This window comes from Aquarana catesbeiana, linkage group LG06, assembly GCF_042186555.1.
Source record: "Aquarana catesbeiana isolate 2022-GZ linkage group LG06, ASM4218655v1, whole genome shotgun sequence".
Lineage (NCBI taxonomy): Eukaryota > Metazoa > Chordata > Amphibia > Anura > Ranidae > Aquarana > Aquarana catesbeiana.
Window position 1 is genome coordinate 412,389,110 of NC_133329.1, and position 16,345 is coordinate 412,405,454.

The 16,345-nt window shown below is 42.5% G+C and overlaps 1 protein-coding gene across 1 annotated transcript in view; it reads left to right on the forward strand.

The window, feature by feature from the left end:
- LOC141147292 (protein mono-ADP-ribosyltransferase PARP14-like) overlaps positions 1 to 16,345 on the forward strand; it is a 132,438-nt gene that overhangs the window by 12,389 nt on the left and 103,704 nt on the right. Inside the window, exons 4-6 of the mRNA XM_073634501.1 lie at positions 1,776 to 1,979; positions 9,448 to 9,684; positions 11,823 to 14,074. Of these exons, the coding sequence (XP_073490602.1) occupies positions 1,776 to 1,979; positions 9,448 to 9,684; positions 11,823 to 14,074 (2,693 nt within the window). The remainder of the gene's footprint in view (positions 1 to 1,775; positions 1,980 to 9,447; positions 9,685 to 11,822; positions 14,075 to 16,345) is intronic.

Sequence of the window (16,345 nt, forward strand, 5' to 3'; positions counted from 1 at the left end):
GGAACCCCAAATTTGGTGTGCAAACCCAGTGGAACTAGCACTAGAACATATACAAAGTTGGGCTTCCTAGCACCAAGTGGCCCCCGACATATAGGGCCCTAAAGTCGGTTCAGAAAATGTCAAGCACTTCTGCAGCAGAGAATGACATTTTCCGAACCGATTTTGGGGCCCTGTATCTCGGGGCCACTTGGTGCTAGGAATCCCAGCTTTGGATATGTTGTAGTGATACTGGGTTTGCACACCAAATTTGAGGTTCCTAGCACCAAGTACCACAAGCTGTGGGGCCCCCAAAGTCGGTTTGGAAAATGTCATATTTTGCTGCAGAAAAGTGATTGACTCGAGTATAAGTCGAGGGGGGCACTTTCAGCACAAAGAAATGAGCTGAAAAACTCGGCTTATACTCGAGTATATACGGTCATTTTGGACACTACAAATATACAAAATAATGTTGTGTTTCCTAAGACTGTCTGCCAATAAACCCATCTTGTGCACCACAGTACAGACAACGTGTAAATGAATAAACCTTTTCCCTAAGGAAGATCTGACTGTGTGAAACTACAACCCTTGTAGAGGAAGAATATTCTGTCAGGATTAGTGAAAGTGAAAGTTCAGTTTTTAGGCGATAGGATAGAATTCCCTAAAGAGACAAATCTTTAAGGACCCACTAAAGGTGGACAGAATAGGACAAGTTGTGGTTGAGAGTTCCAAAGGATGGAAGAGGCTCTTGAGAAGTTCTGGAGACGAGCATGGGAGATGATGAGGTAACCAGAGAGCAAGAGGTCATGGGAAGAGCAAAGAGGACGGTTTGAGTGATCTCTGGAGATGAGATTGGTGATGTAGCTCGGGGATGGCTTTACATGTTGTTCTTAGTATTTTTAATTTTATTCATTGGCGAAGGGAAGCCAGTGGAGGGATTGGCAAAGAGGAGTGGACACTGAATGGTTGGTAAGGTGGAAGACTGGCAGCAACATTCATGATAGACTGAGGGTGGAATAGCCTGTGTAGAGGGAGGCCAACAAGGAGGGAGTTGCAATACTCAATGAGAGACATAACAAGTGTGAATATTAGTATATTGGTGGTGTAATTGACAAGGAAGGAGCATATTTTGGGAGGTTATGGAGGTTAAGATGCCAAGATTTGGACATCAACTGGATGTGAGGCTGGAAGGAGAGGTCAGAGTTCAAGGTTACACCTAACATCCTGACATGAGAGTAAGGGACTGATAGTTGTGCTATTGATCTTGATGGAAAAGTTGGGGGAGGGTGCATGGGGGGAAGGAAATATCATGAGCTAATTTTTAGAAATATTGAGTTTTAGAAAGTGGTGTGGCCTCCATACTGATATAACAGATTTTCCTGTCACCAGCATAGAGATGGTATTAGAATCCATACAAGGATATTGTCCATCCCTAATTAGCGATGGTCACGGTGCCATTCAATATCTGAAAATTTCAGTCAACAGTGAAAGGGCAAATGGGCAATATTTCTGAGCTGTCCACATATGACCAGGGTGGGGGGAGGGGGAAAATATGACAGGCAGAACATGTATTTACAGAAAGGTGAAACCAACTGTCAACAGTTCTAATGGGAAATACAGACAAAGCTTAGTATGTTCTGGAGGAGGAAGGAGGACATTACTCAGACCCCTTTATGGGTTTTATATGTACATAACGGGTAAGATAACTATGGATAATTGGAGATACAGTATTTGGGATAGAGCAATAATATGTCCACATTTAATGCATTTTTTAAAAATCTTTCCACTTTTACCCACAGGGAAACCAACTCCAGAGAAAGAAGAGGTGTCACCCAGCCATTCGTCCTCTCCGGTTCTGATTGAAAACATCCAGGACAGCTGCACTTCGGAGATATTAAACCTCCTGGTGGAGAATATCAGTGACAGATCCATGGACACGGACTTCTACATAGAGAATATTCCAGAGATCCAATCTGCCGTCATCACCTTCACATGTGATATAGGTCAGTCAACCGACAAAGACAATGATTTATCAACAACTCCATTACAACCAATCATATTCCATATTTTATCTTCTCAGTGCTGCTTAGAGAGCAGAAGATGATAAATGATTGGTTGGTTTGGGCTGCAGAAATATTTACCTTTTTTTCCTCCAATTCACATTAATCAGCCTGACTTGATGTGAGGGGAGTTGCAGGGCCAACATTTGGAGAAGGACCCTCCTGTGAAATGGTCATTAATTCTTTAACACACTAGTCAGTCTTGTCAAGGTGCCCGACCCAAACCGGCCTTACCTTGTGCAGCCAATGTTTGCAGCACTATGGGGGTAAAATAAATAGAATAATTGTGTACATGAACTGCCCTCCACAGATTGGAAATCACTATTGGCGTATTACTACAACTGACATCCAATCAGTGCAGAGCCAGGCAGGCGGCACGCATGTATATAGATGGGAGGGTGATGGCTTTTATCCATTTTATGATGCCCATCGGGGTCCATTAATGGGACCTCTCCGAGGCTTCAGACAGCAACTTTCAGGGTCAGTTCATGGCGTGGCGTGCTCCTTCCCGTGTGTTTCCTACATGTTCCGCTGTTCTCCCGCTTTGCAGCCCATTCATGTGAACAGGCTATAAATATGCACTGGAATGTGGAAAAAGTAGTGCAAGTGCTACCTTTTTAGCACACACTGCACCAAATTGCATGGTAGTACCGTAACACACGATTTGGTGCACCATTAACAGTTCATTGGCACCCACATCCTCTCGCAAAGGCAGTGTGATCACGTGCGGTGCGCACACAGAACACGCCTTTCCCTTACCGTGTTTTGGGGTGAACCGGCTCTCAGGCTGGATGAAAAAACTGAGCAAAATATAAAAATTTCAATAGACTTAAAAAAAATTCTCCCATATACATGAACGTTTTGTCTGTTAAAAAAAACACAGATAGTACATTGGAGTAACGTGCATGCATTGCAGAAATGTACTGTATGTTATTTACAACCCCAATACCAAAATAGTTGGGGCGCTGTGTAAAATCTACATAAAAACAGAATCCAATGATCTGCAAATCTCATAAATCTGTATTTTATTCACAATACAAAATAGAAAACATATCAAATGTTTAACATAACCATATATGGTTGAAATCGAATATAATCATTGAAGTATTAGCAGAGCTCAACCAGTGTGTTGCACACCATATGCATCCAAACAGTTCAGGGTTATTGCAGCACGTGATCAATGCGACCGATAACAGAGTTACACCACTTTAATGCCGCGTACACACGAGCGGATTTTCTGTCGGAAAATCTTGGATGTTTTTTTTTCCGACGGAATTCCGCTCAAGCTTGCCTTGCATACACACGGTCACACAAAAGTTCGCTAAACTTTCGACCATCAAGAACGCAGTGATGTACAACACTACGACGAGCCGAGAAAATGAAGTTCAAAGCTTCTGAGCATGGGTCCAATTGTTTCCGAGCATGCGTAGGCATTTTTCCGAATGAAAAATTGAGAACCTGCTCTCAATCTTTTGTTGGCTGGAAATCCGCCGGCAAAAGTCCGATGGGACATACACATGGTCGCATTTTCCGACCAAAAGCTCTCATCGGATTTTTGCTGGCGGAATTTCCGATCGCGTGTACGCGGCATATGATCTTGGAATTGTTGGGGATGATCGAGCACAACAATCCCTTCTCCAAACCTCATGAGAACCTCTCCCTTCAGATGTTGCACTCACCAGATCCTCAAAAAATAGATCGCTCCTTCTGTAACTGCCTATGAACATTGGTGAACTGAAAATCAGGGCTCCAGGGGTGGCATCTCCATGGCTTATGTGGCTTTACTTGCTTCCCCTCCGAAACATCGATTAAAGAGAGAGGGGGGGTGGGACTTTAAATGAGGCCATGACTTGATATCGTCAAATACCTCCATCCCTATATATATTGTTTGAAAGAGAAGGGTCGGGACTTTAAATGAGGTATTGGCTACAACCAAATAGGATAAATTATAACAATATTTTATTGACATGTACATATAAATTCATAACGAAAAAATCATAAATGTACAGACCATAAGTATACATAACTATACATATATTTCAACATGATAGTTCCAATTGAAACAGTCTATCCTCCCTAATTTCACATGGACAATGTATAAAATTGTATAAAATCAATCATGTTTCTGAAAAAACCCCAGTGGGTATCCAGATGATAATGAGTAGTGGTGACGTCACATCTAGGAAAGCTCTACACGTTTCGTGGAAACCAAAGTCACATATCTGCATCTATCCATTGTACACTGGTCAGTTTGCCCCTTTCCCGTGAGGCTTTGGGGTCTGACGATTTTTGGTGGCCTTGTCACTTCCGGGAGCTGCAATGCGTGTTCGGGGCCCTCCCCCCTGGTTTCTGGGTGGTTTGGCTGGACAGCTACATGCATCGACACCACGCCTTACATGCCGTGCGTGTGACGTCACTCACTTAATGTATTTCCCGTCCGAACTGTCTGCACTCGGTATATGTAAAAAAACAAACAAAAAATACATTCGTTTATGTCCACTGAACAATTTATCGGTCATTACATGATGGCACTATCGTTTGCACTCACGGCCGAAAGTTCGTATTTCGAAATAGGGGTTCGGCTGATTTTTCGTATAGTGTATGGCCAGCATTAGTATTGGTATTCCAGACTAGAGGCCTCATTCAAGGGTGTACTGAATATCTCTGTGATTGAGGCGTGTGTTAAAGTCTTCATGAGGTGGTACTTGATCCCTACTCGTCTTGCCAGGATGTACCCATCCACTTCAGCGGAGTGTTTTAGTGTGAGTGCATTACGGGGTACTATGCCCCATATATGGTGGGAATGTCCGCGTATCAGGAGCTATTGGAGTCAGGTTTTTGCCATGATCTGTAAAATCACAGGGATAACAATAGAACAAAGTCTTTTGATGGCATTGTTAAATGATCTTCCAGATAACATGCCACGTCCAATGAAAATATTTATCAACTTTATACTTTTGGCAGCTAAAACCAGCATAGTGGGAGCATGGAAGTCCCCAACTGTCTCTAGCCGACAGAAAACTCTAACACCATCATCTGATTGATGGTGTCTCTAAATAAAGTGCTCTGTGCAAAATATAAATCAGCATTGGTAGTATAGTCCCATTGGTGATTAAAACATTAATTTATTTGTATATATTGATGGGAAGGAATCCAGGAGTATAGGACTAAAGTAGTCACCGCCATGTGTGCATCCACCACCCAGGGGAGAAGATTAAATTCGTTTACCAGAAGGTAGCATCAATCAGGCATGTGATATCAAAACTCTGGATAGCGAGTGGTGCAATTCCTCCTCCTCAGCTGAGCCACCTCAGGCAACCTCGACCCGGAATATGGATCAGGATGACAATGTCCAAAAACCATACGGTTTTTCACTATGTGGAGGCTGGTGGAAGGAGGTTTTTTACCATCTTGGCAAGCTTTGGAAAGTGATTGGATATGGGGCCGAAAGGAGAGTTCAGAGTCCAGGATAACACCTAGCACCCTGACATGTGGGGATGGGTGGATGGTTGTGCCATTGCTCTTGACAGAGAAGTCAGGGGAAGAGGCACGTGGGGGAGGAAATATTATAAGCTATTTGTAAGTTACTGATGCGTGAGGAGACTGATGGAGTGAGTTGAGGGGTGGAGAGATAGATTTGGGTGTCTTCAGCATAGAAATCATATTGAAAGCCGTGAGAGGCTATCAGCTGACCCAGGGAAGAGGTGTAGATTGAAAATAAGAGAGGTCCAAGAACAGAACCTTGGGGGACCCCGATGGAGAAGGGAAGAGGAGTGGAGGAAGCAGAATTGTAAGTGACACTGAAGGTACGTTGGGATAGGTAGGATGAGAGCCACTGAAGAGACCAGTCAAAGAGACCGAGGGAGTAAAGTTTTTTGAGGAGGAGGGGGTGGTCAACCGTGTCAAAGGCAGCTGAAAGGTCGAGAAGTAGGAGTACAGAATAGTGTCCATTGGTTTTTGTAGTTAGTAGGTCATTTGTGAGTTTTAAAATAGTAGTTTCTGTGGAGCGCTGAGGACGAAATGCAGATTGAAGGGGATCAAGAAGGTTATTCTAAATGAGGTGGTCACTCAGTTGGTTGTAAACCAGGCGTTCAAGAAGTTTAGAAGAAAAAGGGAGCAAGGAGATAGGGCATAGATTGTTAGGATTGGTAGGGTCCAAGGACAGCTTTTTAAGTATGGGGGTGACCAATGCATGTTTTAGAGCATTGGAGAAGATGCCAGAGGTGAGGGAGAGACATGAGGCATAAAGTGTCTTTGATTATACTGCATGAGAGGGTTGCTAGCATAATCAATGACAAGCTGAAGCTGTTTGAACAAACGTGGGAACCATGAGCAACCTGTGTACATATGTACCTCTCTCCTCCACACTTGGATAATTTTTTTACAACCTGTGTCTCCTCTGGTTCTGGGTCTCTATCTCTCTTATCTCTTTTATATCTCTTTCTTTCTAACATTTTTCTTTTTTATATGGCTCGTCCTTAGGCTATACCTTTCTGGACACATTTTCAATGGAAATAGGTTGATATCAACTTTGCCGGAATCTTACATATAACAGGATTTTTCTAGACTAGTATTAGCTGCATTTCCATTCACTGGGACAGGTTTGCTGCGAGAGCTGGCAGGCAGTTTTGCCATTCGCCTGAACTCTCTGTAACGACTCCCTAATTAATGTGGATTGTTAATGTTTTATTTGACGTTTGCTCAGTGATGTTCTCCTTCATCTGCACCTTCCTTGTGTAATATGGAACTTGGTGGAGTTTGTTAATAATGGCATTGATATTCATTATTGTATGATGTTCTTAAAATTTATAATGATAATAAAAATCTTTTGATTATAAAAAATAGATCGCCTTTAGATATACTCCTGATCGCATGAAGTCTCCTTAGAAACCAGATCCTTCTTCGATCACAATAGTTTCTAAGGAGACTTCATGCTATCAGGAGTTTATCTAAAAGCGATCTATTTTTTGAGGAGAGTGTAACATCTGAAGGGAGAGGTTCTCATGAGGTGTGGTAAAGGGATTGTTGTTCTCGATCATCCCTAACACTTCCAAAATCTTAGAGTGGTGTAACTCTGTTATCGGTCGCATTGATCACGTGCTGCAATAACCCTGAACTGTTTGGATGCATATGGTGTGCAATACACTGGTTGAGCGCTGCTAATGCTTCAATGATTTCATTCGATTGCAAGCATATATGGTTATGATGGACAATTTTTGAATATAGTGGTGGCTTATTGTGCAATGAACTTTTTATGCCCGATTTTTATCCTATTTTTATGAGCGCTGGGATTGGTGATTTATTTGCCCTTTTGAGTTTTCATATTAAATGTTTAAATTGAAAAAAAGGACCATTTTAAGAAATAAAATCAGGTCATTTTGAAATTGATGGCAGCAGCATGTCTTAAAAAAGTTGGGGAAGGGCAACAAAAAGCAGATAAAATACCGTAAGTGGTACTAACAAGGAAGAGCTGGAAGAACATTTTGCAACTAATGAGGTTAATTGGATATAGGTCAGTAACATGATTGGGTATAAAAAGAGCATCTTAGAGAGTCTCTGAGAAGTAACAATGGGCTGAAGTTCACCAATCTGTGAAAAGCTGCGTCTAAAAATTGTCCAACAATTTCAGAATATTGATCCTCAATGTAAAATTGCAAAGACTTTAAATCTATCATCATCTACAGTATATAATATCATCAAAAGATTCAGAGAATCTGGAGAAATCTCTGTGTGAAGGGACAAGGCCCAAACCCAATATTGGATGAAGGTGATCTTCAGGCCCTCAGACGGCACTGCATTAAAAACAGTCATGATTGTGTGATGGACATCACTGCATGGGCTCAGGAATACTTCCACCAAACACTGTCTGTGTCTCTCGTGGAAAGAAGAAGCCATATCTGAACATGGTCCAGAAATGCCGCCGTTTTTCTTGGCCAGAGTTCATTATAAATGGTCTGTTGCAAAGTGGAAACTTTTGTGTGGTCAGACGAATGGAAATTTGACATTTCTTTTGGCAACCGTGGGTCTTCTGGACTAAAGATGAGAGGTTCCTTGTTATCAGCGCTCAGATCAAAAGCCGGCATTTCTGATGGTATGGGGGGAGTGTACATGGAATGAGCAGCTTGCACATCTGGAAAGGCCCCATCAATGCTGAAAGATAGATCCAGGTGTTAGAGCAGCATATCTAGACAATGTCTTTTTCAAGGAAGGTCTTCAGCAGGACAATGCTAAACTACATACTGCATCTATGACACCAGCGTGGCTTCCTAGTGGAAGAGTCCAGGGGCTTCACTGGCTGCCTGCAGTCCAGAACTTTCACCAATTGAAATGAAAAATACAACAAAGACTGTTGAGCAGTTAGAATCCTATATCAGGCAAGAATGGGACAACTTTCCTCTCCCAACATTCCTCTCCCAAAACTCTGGCAATTGTTGTCCTCGTTTCCCAGACCTTTAAAGAGTTTTGGTAAAAGAAGAGGGGAGACTACACCGTGCTAAACATGGCCCCGCCCCAACTTTTTTGAGATGTGTTGCTGCCATTAATTTCAAAATAACTTGATTTTTTTCTTAAAATGGTCCATTTTCTCTGTTTAAACATTCAATATGTTTTCTATTGTCTATTGTGAATAAAATACGGGTTTATGAGTTTTGGAAAACCTTGTATTCCATTTTTAATGTAGGTTTTATACTTTGGTTGTAATTTTGCCCAGACATACATATCATTGGGCCTATTTATTAAGAAAAAATGCATAGCCATTCATCCATCCAATCTGCATGTAACTTCGTTCTTTTGGGTAAAAACAAATCTCCTTCGGTCTGTTTTCTGTTCTGAACAAATGTAGTTTTGTTGTGGACAGTAAACTACTGCATTATGACCACTAGATGGAGCTGAGGAACATAGGAAATAAATACATCTTTGTAACAAGAGATATAATGTAACAATACTAAAGAACACTAGTGAAAATTAGCACATAAATGTAGCCAATTATTACATGATGTAAAAATAGGAAGAGATGGCCCAGCCGCTGCACACCTTTCCCGAGTGGTTAGCAGGTAAAAGCAGCCTCACCTTGATTCATCCAAGCCATGCTCCTAACATGTTTCCACGATTAAGCCCCAGTGGTGGGGGGAAACATGTTGTGGGCATGGCTTGGATGAATCGAGCTAAGGCTGCTTTACCTTCTAACTACTCGGGCGGGACGTGGTGTGCGGCGGCTGGGCTTTTTTTTCTTATTTCTACAGCATGCTTTGGGTCTGGATGAACCTTTCCCCAGCCTGCACCCTCACCAGTCAGTGGCAACCAATTCATTAGACCTTGTTAGCCTGAGTGGGGGCCGCTAAGCATATATTGTGGGTTACAATGGTTACATGATCTTTAAGTAAATTCCAAGCATGTATCTACTTTTTCACAGATATTGCCGACTTCATTGGAAAATTCTCCGGTAGCCCAAGAGTCAAACAGCAGAAAATAACAGCAAAGAGTCTGGAAGAAACCAAAACTATCCGAGTGGAGGGGATCCCCCACAACACCCCAGAGGACATGGTCACACTTTACTTAGAGAGCGCAAGGAATGGAGGAGGGAATGTAGAAGATTTGAAGATGTTATCAGAGGAAGGAGCCGCGCTGGTCACATTTCAGCAGGCAGGAGGTGAGAGGGATAAACAAGGAAGGCACTGGCGGTGGTGGATGTTACTATCTTGGGCAGGAGGGGGCAGACGTCATACTGTATATTGTCACCCTATACAATAAATCAAGCACTTGCATCGAGGGCCGCAGAGTCCTACCTACTGTAAAGAAATACAATAGCCCACAACCTTGCCGCTCTTACAGTACAGAACTCTCTACGCAGTCTAAGGTTAAACCTCTTTTATTCTAATCTTAATAAGTGGCCACGAGTCTTTTTAAACTCCCTTCCATGGAAAAGTTTTATTCCTAATGTGGGTGCATGCCATTGCTGAGCCTATCATCCACTAGGACCCCCAGGTCCTTTTCCATCCTAGATTCCCCCAGAGGTTCTCCCCCCAGTCTATAGATTGCATTCATATTTTTGCCACCCAAATGCATTATTTTACATTTTTCTACATTGAACCTCATTTGCCATGTAGTCGCCCACCCCATTAATTTGTTCAGATCTTCTTGCAAGGTATTCACATCCTGCGGAGAAGTTATTGCCCTGCTTAGCTTAGTATCGTCCACAAGTACAGAGATTGAACTGTTTATCCCATCCTCCTAGTCCTTTATGAACAAATTAAATAGGATTGGTCCCAGCACAGAACCCTGGGTGACCCCACTACCCACCCCTGACCATTCTGAGTACTCCCCATTTATCACCACCCTCTGAACTCGCCCTTGTAGCCAGTTTTCAATCCATGTAATTACCCTATGGTCCATGCCAATGGACCTTATATTGTACAGTAAACGTTTATGGGGAACTGTGTCAAATGCTTTTGCAAAATCCAGATACACCACGTCTACGGGCCTTCCTTTATCTAGATGGCAACTCACCTCCTCATAGAAGGTTAATAGATTGGTTTGGCAAGAATGATTCTTCGTGAATCCATGCTGATTACTGCTAATGATACCTACCGTTCTCATTACTAAAATCTTGTATATAGTCCCTTATCATCCCCTCCAAGAGCTTGTATACTATTGATGTTAGGCTAACTGGTCTGTAATTCCCAGGGATGTATTTTGGCCCTTTTTTTAAAATTTTGGTGCTACATTGGCTTTTCTCCAATCAGCTGGTACCATTCCTGTCAGTAGTCTATCAGTAAAAATTAGGAACAATGGTCTGGCAATTACTTGACTGAGTTCCCTAAGTACCCTTGGGTGCAAGCCATCTGGTCCCGGTGATTTATTAATGTTAGGTTTCTCAAGTCTAGTTTTAATTCTGTCCTCTGTTAACCATGGAGGTGCTTCCTGTGATGTGTCATGAGGATAAACACTGCAGTTTTGGTTACTGAAGCCCCCCGATTTACTCGTGAAGACTGAGGAGAAGAATAAATTCAATATCTTCGCCATCTCTCCATCCTTTGTAACCAGATGTCCTTCCTCATTCTTTATGGAGCCAATATGGTCTGTACACGCCAAAGGTTCAGGGTCACAGGCAAACAGGGATAGTCGTGAACACGCCAAGGTCAGTAATAGAGACAAACGAAGAGCACACGGCAAGCAGGAAACAGGAAGCCAAACACACAGTGAATACACAGTGGTTGATCAGCAAGGTTGGCTTGGGAGTAGAAAATGTCCTGGCATCAGTGGGAGTAAACAATGCCCCATCTTTGGTGTCAGTAAGAGGAATTATGCCCCATCGTTGGTGTCATTGGGAGGAGTTGTGCCCCACCGATGGTGTCATTGTGCCCCATCATTGCATCATTGGTGTCACTGGGAGGAATTGTGCCCTTTCGTTGGTATCAGTGGGGGGAATTTTGCCCTATTGTTGGTGTCAATGGACAATATATTGCCCCAAGAGCCGGATAAAAGCAAGCAAAGGGCCACATCCACACCAGTGCTATAGAGCAGTCCTCCTTAACCTTTTTTCCCCAGAGAAAACCTTGAATTATTTTTCAGGTCTTGAAGTTGGCTCTGTCAGGTGGCGTTGGACCTGAAACTAGGCAGTTTAATCAGCCAAAGTTCAAGGAACCCTGGTTGAGAATGACTGCTATAAAATAATAATCATATTATATGTGTTGCCAAGAGGGCTGACACTATTTCTGATGTATCCCTGTTTTATTACTACATCTCTTACCTTCTAACTAACAAGCACTTTATTTCTCTTTATTGCAGTTCTAAAGACGGTGATGACAAAGCAACATATGCTCAATAATAAGAAAATTTCGGTGTACAAATATTACCCATCCATTGGACATTGCTTGTATGGAAAGGAAGGCCCTCATATAGAAATACCTGATTCGGTAAAAATCCCCATCTGTCCACATATACTGGCATTTATTTTGAAGGATGAACAGATAAAACTAAATGTTGAAAAAGAAATGGCAGATGTTTCCTGTGATATCACATGGCCAAATGCGGACCACCCCACTCCTGTCATCAAGCTGTCCTTGCCCAGTACCCTCTCCAGTCATCTCCGAACCTTGGCAAAGATCGTTCCAACATGGAGCGATAATGTCCACAAAGTGTTTAATGCTTTTTTTTCAAAGTATAAAGCCGCAGAGTGCGACCTGAAGCCACCAGTGTGGGAAGCCATCAAAGAAAAAATGTCTAGCTCATCATATGATGGAGTCCTCATAAAACCAGACTTAGGTGCAGAGAAGGCTTTCATTGTGGGTATTTCAGAAGATGTTAAGAAGATTGAGTCAAAATTCAGAAAACTGTTAGAAGAAACCACTAGACAGCTGAGCAGAGTGGAAGATGAGGTGCCTCTTGAACCCGAAGCTTATAAATTAATGTTGGCGCATGGTCTGGAAAAAAGTATCCTGGAAGATTCTCCACATGTGAAGATTAGTTATGATGAAACTTCTAAGGCAGTTAAACTGTATGGGCCAAGAGATGAAGTTCTTACTACAAAATGTGAAATTCTCAATACTAAGCAAGGCCTGAACTACAAATTCATTCCCCTCGATCCATACATCATCCAGTTTCTGAAAGCAGTGGACAATGGAGAATTGTCATGTAGTCTTCTTATGAAAAACAACATTAAAGCAGCTTTTCAGGTGAAAGATAATGCAGTCATGTTAACTGGTTACTCTGATAAAGATCTGAGAAATGGTGAAGATGCCATGAAGAAGGAATTGGCCTGTAAGCGGATTTCTGTTGAGGATAAAAGTGTCACTCAGATTCCGGAGTGGAGAAATCTGAAGAGCTTCCTAAAGGAAATGTTTAATACTAATGGGATGATAGTTTCCATAGAGGAGTTCCCATTGAGGGATGGAGCTGAGGTGGTGATCACTGGTCTATCCTCACCTGCAGAAGAAGCCTACCAGCAGATCCATGACTTTGTGGGCAAGAACACTTTGGTGGGGAAGGACATAAAGCTGAAGTCAGTGGCGGTGTTGCAGTTTTTGGAAGAAAAAAAAAAACAGGAATGGAATGGAATAATACAGAATGTGAAGGTTGTGAGGAAACAGAACTTCATCTCCTTGTCTGGCCCAAAGTCCTATGTAGAGGAAGCAGAAACCTGCATAGGAAAAATGATTTCCAAAATATATCCTGACACCCTATACATTGATAAACCTGGGGTCAAAAAATCCTTTATTGAAAATGAAGATATGTATGTTACTACAGTATGGAACAAATACAACTGTGTGATGCACTTACAGAAGGAGGTAGATGACAGAATTTCCCATCCAAATGAGCTCCATTGCCAAGTCAGCCTCCAGAATGGAGCCACAATGATTATATATAAAGGTGACCTCTGCCAACACATTGCTGATGTCATCATAATTGCTTCAGATAAGAATTTAAAGCCCACTGGGGGACCAGCACTGGCTTTGGTGAAAGCAGCAGGACCCGATCTTCAGAAAGAATGTGACTGCATTGTTCAGAAGGAAGGGGGGCTGGAGCCGGGAGAGTGTGTCATGACAGATGTGAGTAATTTATCGTGTAAGAAGGTGATTCATGCATTTGGTCCCGAACAGGATAAAAAAGGAAATTCAAAATGTGAGCGTCTTCTACGAAAAATGATAACCAAAAGCTTGGAGATGGCTGCAGAAAATGGTCAAAGCTCTGTTGCACTTTCTGTTGGTGACTTTGTTACTTCTGGGGCTCCTCTGGACTTGTTTGCCCAAAACATTGTAAAATCCATAAAATCTTACATAGAAAGCCAAGAAGGAGCCAACACCATCAAAAACATCCATCTTGTGGACAGTGATGAAAGTATTCTAAAGACTGTCACCGAATTTGTGAATGAAGAGTTTGAAGAAAAAAATGTCCAGGTTCCTTCGAAACATGGCATGAAAAAGAAAAAGAATATGACTCAGAAGAAAGAAGAAAGGATGATTAAAGCCAATGATCAAATGGTGACCACCAGGGAAGGGTTGAACATCACTATAAAACAAGGAAATATTGAAGTTGCAACGGTAAGCTCTAATCAGTTCAGGTTTCTTCATCAAAATAAAAATACAAGGTAAAAAAATACTGACCTATGTATCAAATAGATAGGTGGAACTGTGACTAAATCTTCATGGGGGTTGCATTATGTCTGCTGAGGGCCACACCTAAATAAAGCGGAGTTACACCCAAAAGTGGAAGTTCCGCTTTAAGCACTCCTCATCCCCTTCTATGCCACATTTGTCATGTCATTTTTTTTCGGGCAGAAGTTCTCCACTCCCCCTCTCTCCCTGCAATCTTCTGGGACATGTCACAGGTCCCAGAAGTTTGCCCGGCCACTGAGTAGGCACAGCACCACTCACGCATGCACAGTGCGCACCCCGCTGTGAAGCCGCAAGCTGTCACAGCCGGGTGACAAAACTTGTAATGCCGGCGCCGGGGAGAGGCGAGGGAGGGAACTGAGGGTTCGGACGGGCCGCATTGCTGGATCATGGGACAGATGAGTGTGTGTTTATTAAAAGTCAGCAGCTACACTTTTTGTAGTTGCTGACTTTTAATAAACACAAAAACGACTAGAACTCCGCTTTATGTCTAGTAAAAGATTATGGCACTTTGACACTGAAAGCTGAATTCCAGGTATGACATTTTTTACATAGTTACATTGCACCAGCTTGGATAAATGTGCCAAACCTGTGGAACCCTCGTGGAAGCTGAAGGTCACTGTATTAATCATCAAGTTGTAAAGCGCTACGTAAACTGTTGGCGCTATATAAATACTGTATAATAATAATAATAATCACTACTAGAGTGATCCCCAATAGCTTCTGAGTGCCATGGTGAGCTGCTGTCCTGCTGTGAAGAAAGGAGCCATAAAACATTTCCAGACGTGTTTAACTTCAACATTATGTAAGGAAGTACTGTGAAACTTATATCTGATGTATGTTGCATTAGGAGCTTGTGTTACATAGTTACATAGTAGGCGAGGTTGAAAAAAGACACAAGTCCATCAAGTCCAACCTATGTGTGTGATTATATGTCAGTATTACATTGTATATCCCTGTATGTTGTGGCGTTGGGTGCTTATCTAATAGTTTTTTGAATTTATCGATGCTTCTCGCTGAGACCACAGCCTGTGTAAGGGAATTCCACATCCTTTCCGCTCTTACAGGAAAGATCCCTCTACACAGTTAAAGGTTAAACCTCTTTTCATCTAATTTTAGTGAATGGCCGCGTGTCTTATTAAATTCCCGTACGTGGAAAAGTTTTATCCCTATTGTGGGGTCACCAGTCCGGTATTTATATATTGAAATCATATCCCCTCTCAAGCGTCTCTTCTCCAGAGAGAATAAGTTCAGTGCTCACAACCTTTCCTCATAACTAAGATCCTCCAGACCCTTTATTAGCTTTGTTGCCCTTCTTTGTACTCGCTCCATTTCCAGTACATCCTTCCTGAGGACTGGTGCCCAGAACTGGACAGCATACTCCAGGTGCGGCCGGACCAGAGTCTTGTAGAGCGGGAGAATTATCGCTTTATCTCTGGAGTTAATTCCCTTATTAATGAATGCCAATATTCTGTTTGCTTTGTTAGCATCAGCTTGGAATTGCATGTCATTGCTGAGCCTATCATCTACTAGGACCCCCAGGTCCTTTTCCATCCTAGATCCCCCCAGAGGTTCTCCCCCCAGTCTATAGATTGCATTCAGATGTTTGCCACCCAAATGCATTATTTTATATTTTTCTACATTGAACCTCATTTGCCATGTAGTCGCCCACCCCATTAATTTGTTCAGATCTTTTTGCAAGGTTTCCACATCCTGCGGAGAAGTTATTGCCCTGCTTAGCTTAGTATCGTCTGCAAATACAGAGATTGAACTGTTTATCCCATCCTCCAGATCGTTTATGAACAAATTAAATAGGATTGGTCCCAGCACAGAACCCTGGGGGACCCCACTACCCACCCCCGACCATTCCGAGTACTCCCCATTTATCACCACCCTCTGAACACGCCCTTGTAGCCAGTTTTCAATCCATGTACTCACCCTATGGTCCATGCCAACGCACCTTATTTTGTACAGTAAACGTTTATGGGGAACTGTGTCAAATGCTTTTGCAAAATCCAGATACACCACGTCTACGGACCTTCCTTTATCTAGATGGCACCTCACACCTGTATATATGTCAGCACCTCTCACTCCTGTATATATGTCAGCCCCCTCACACCTGTATATATGTCAGTCCCCCCTCACACCTGTATATATGTCAGCCCCCCTTACTCCTGTATATATGTCAGCCCCCCTCGT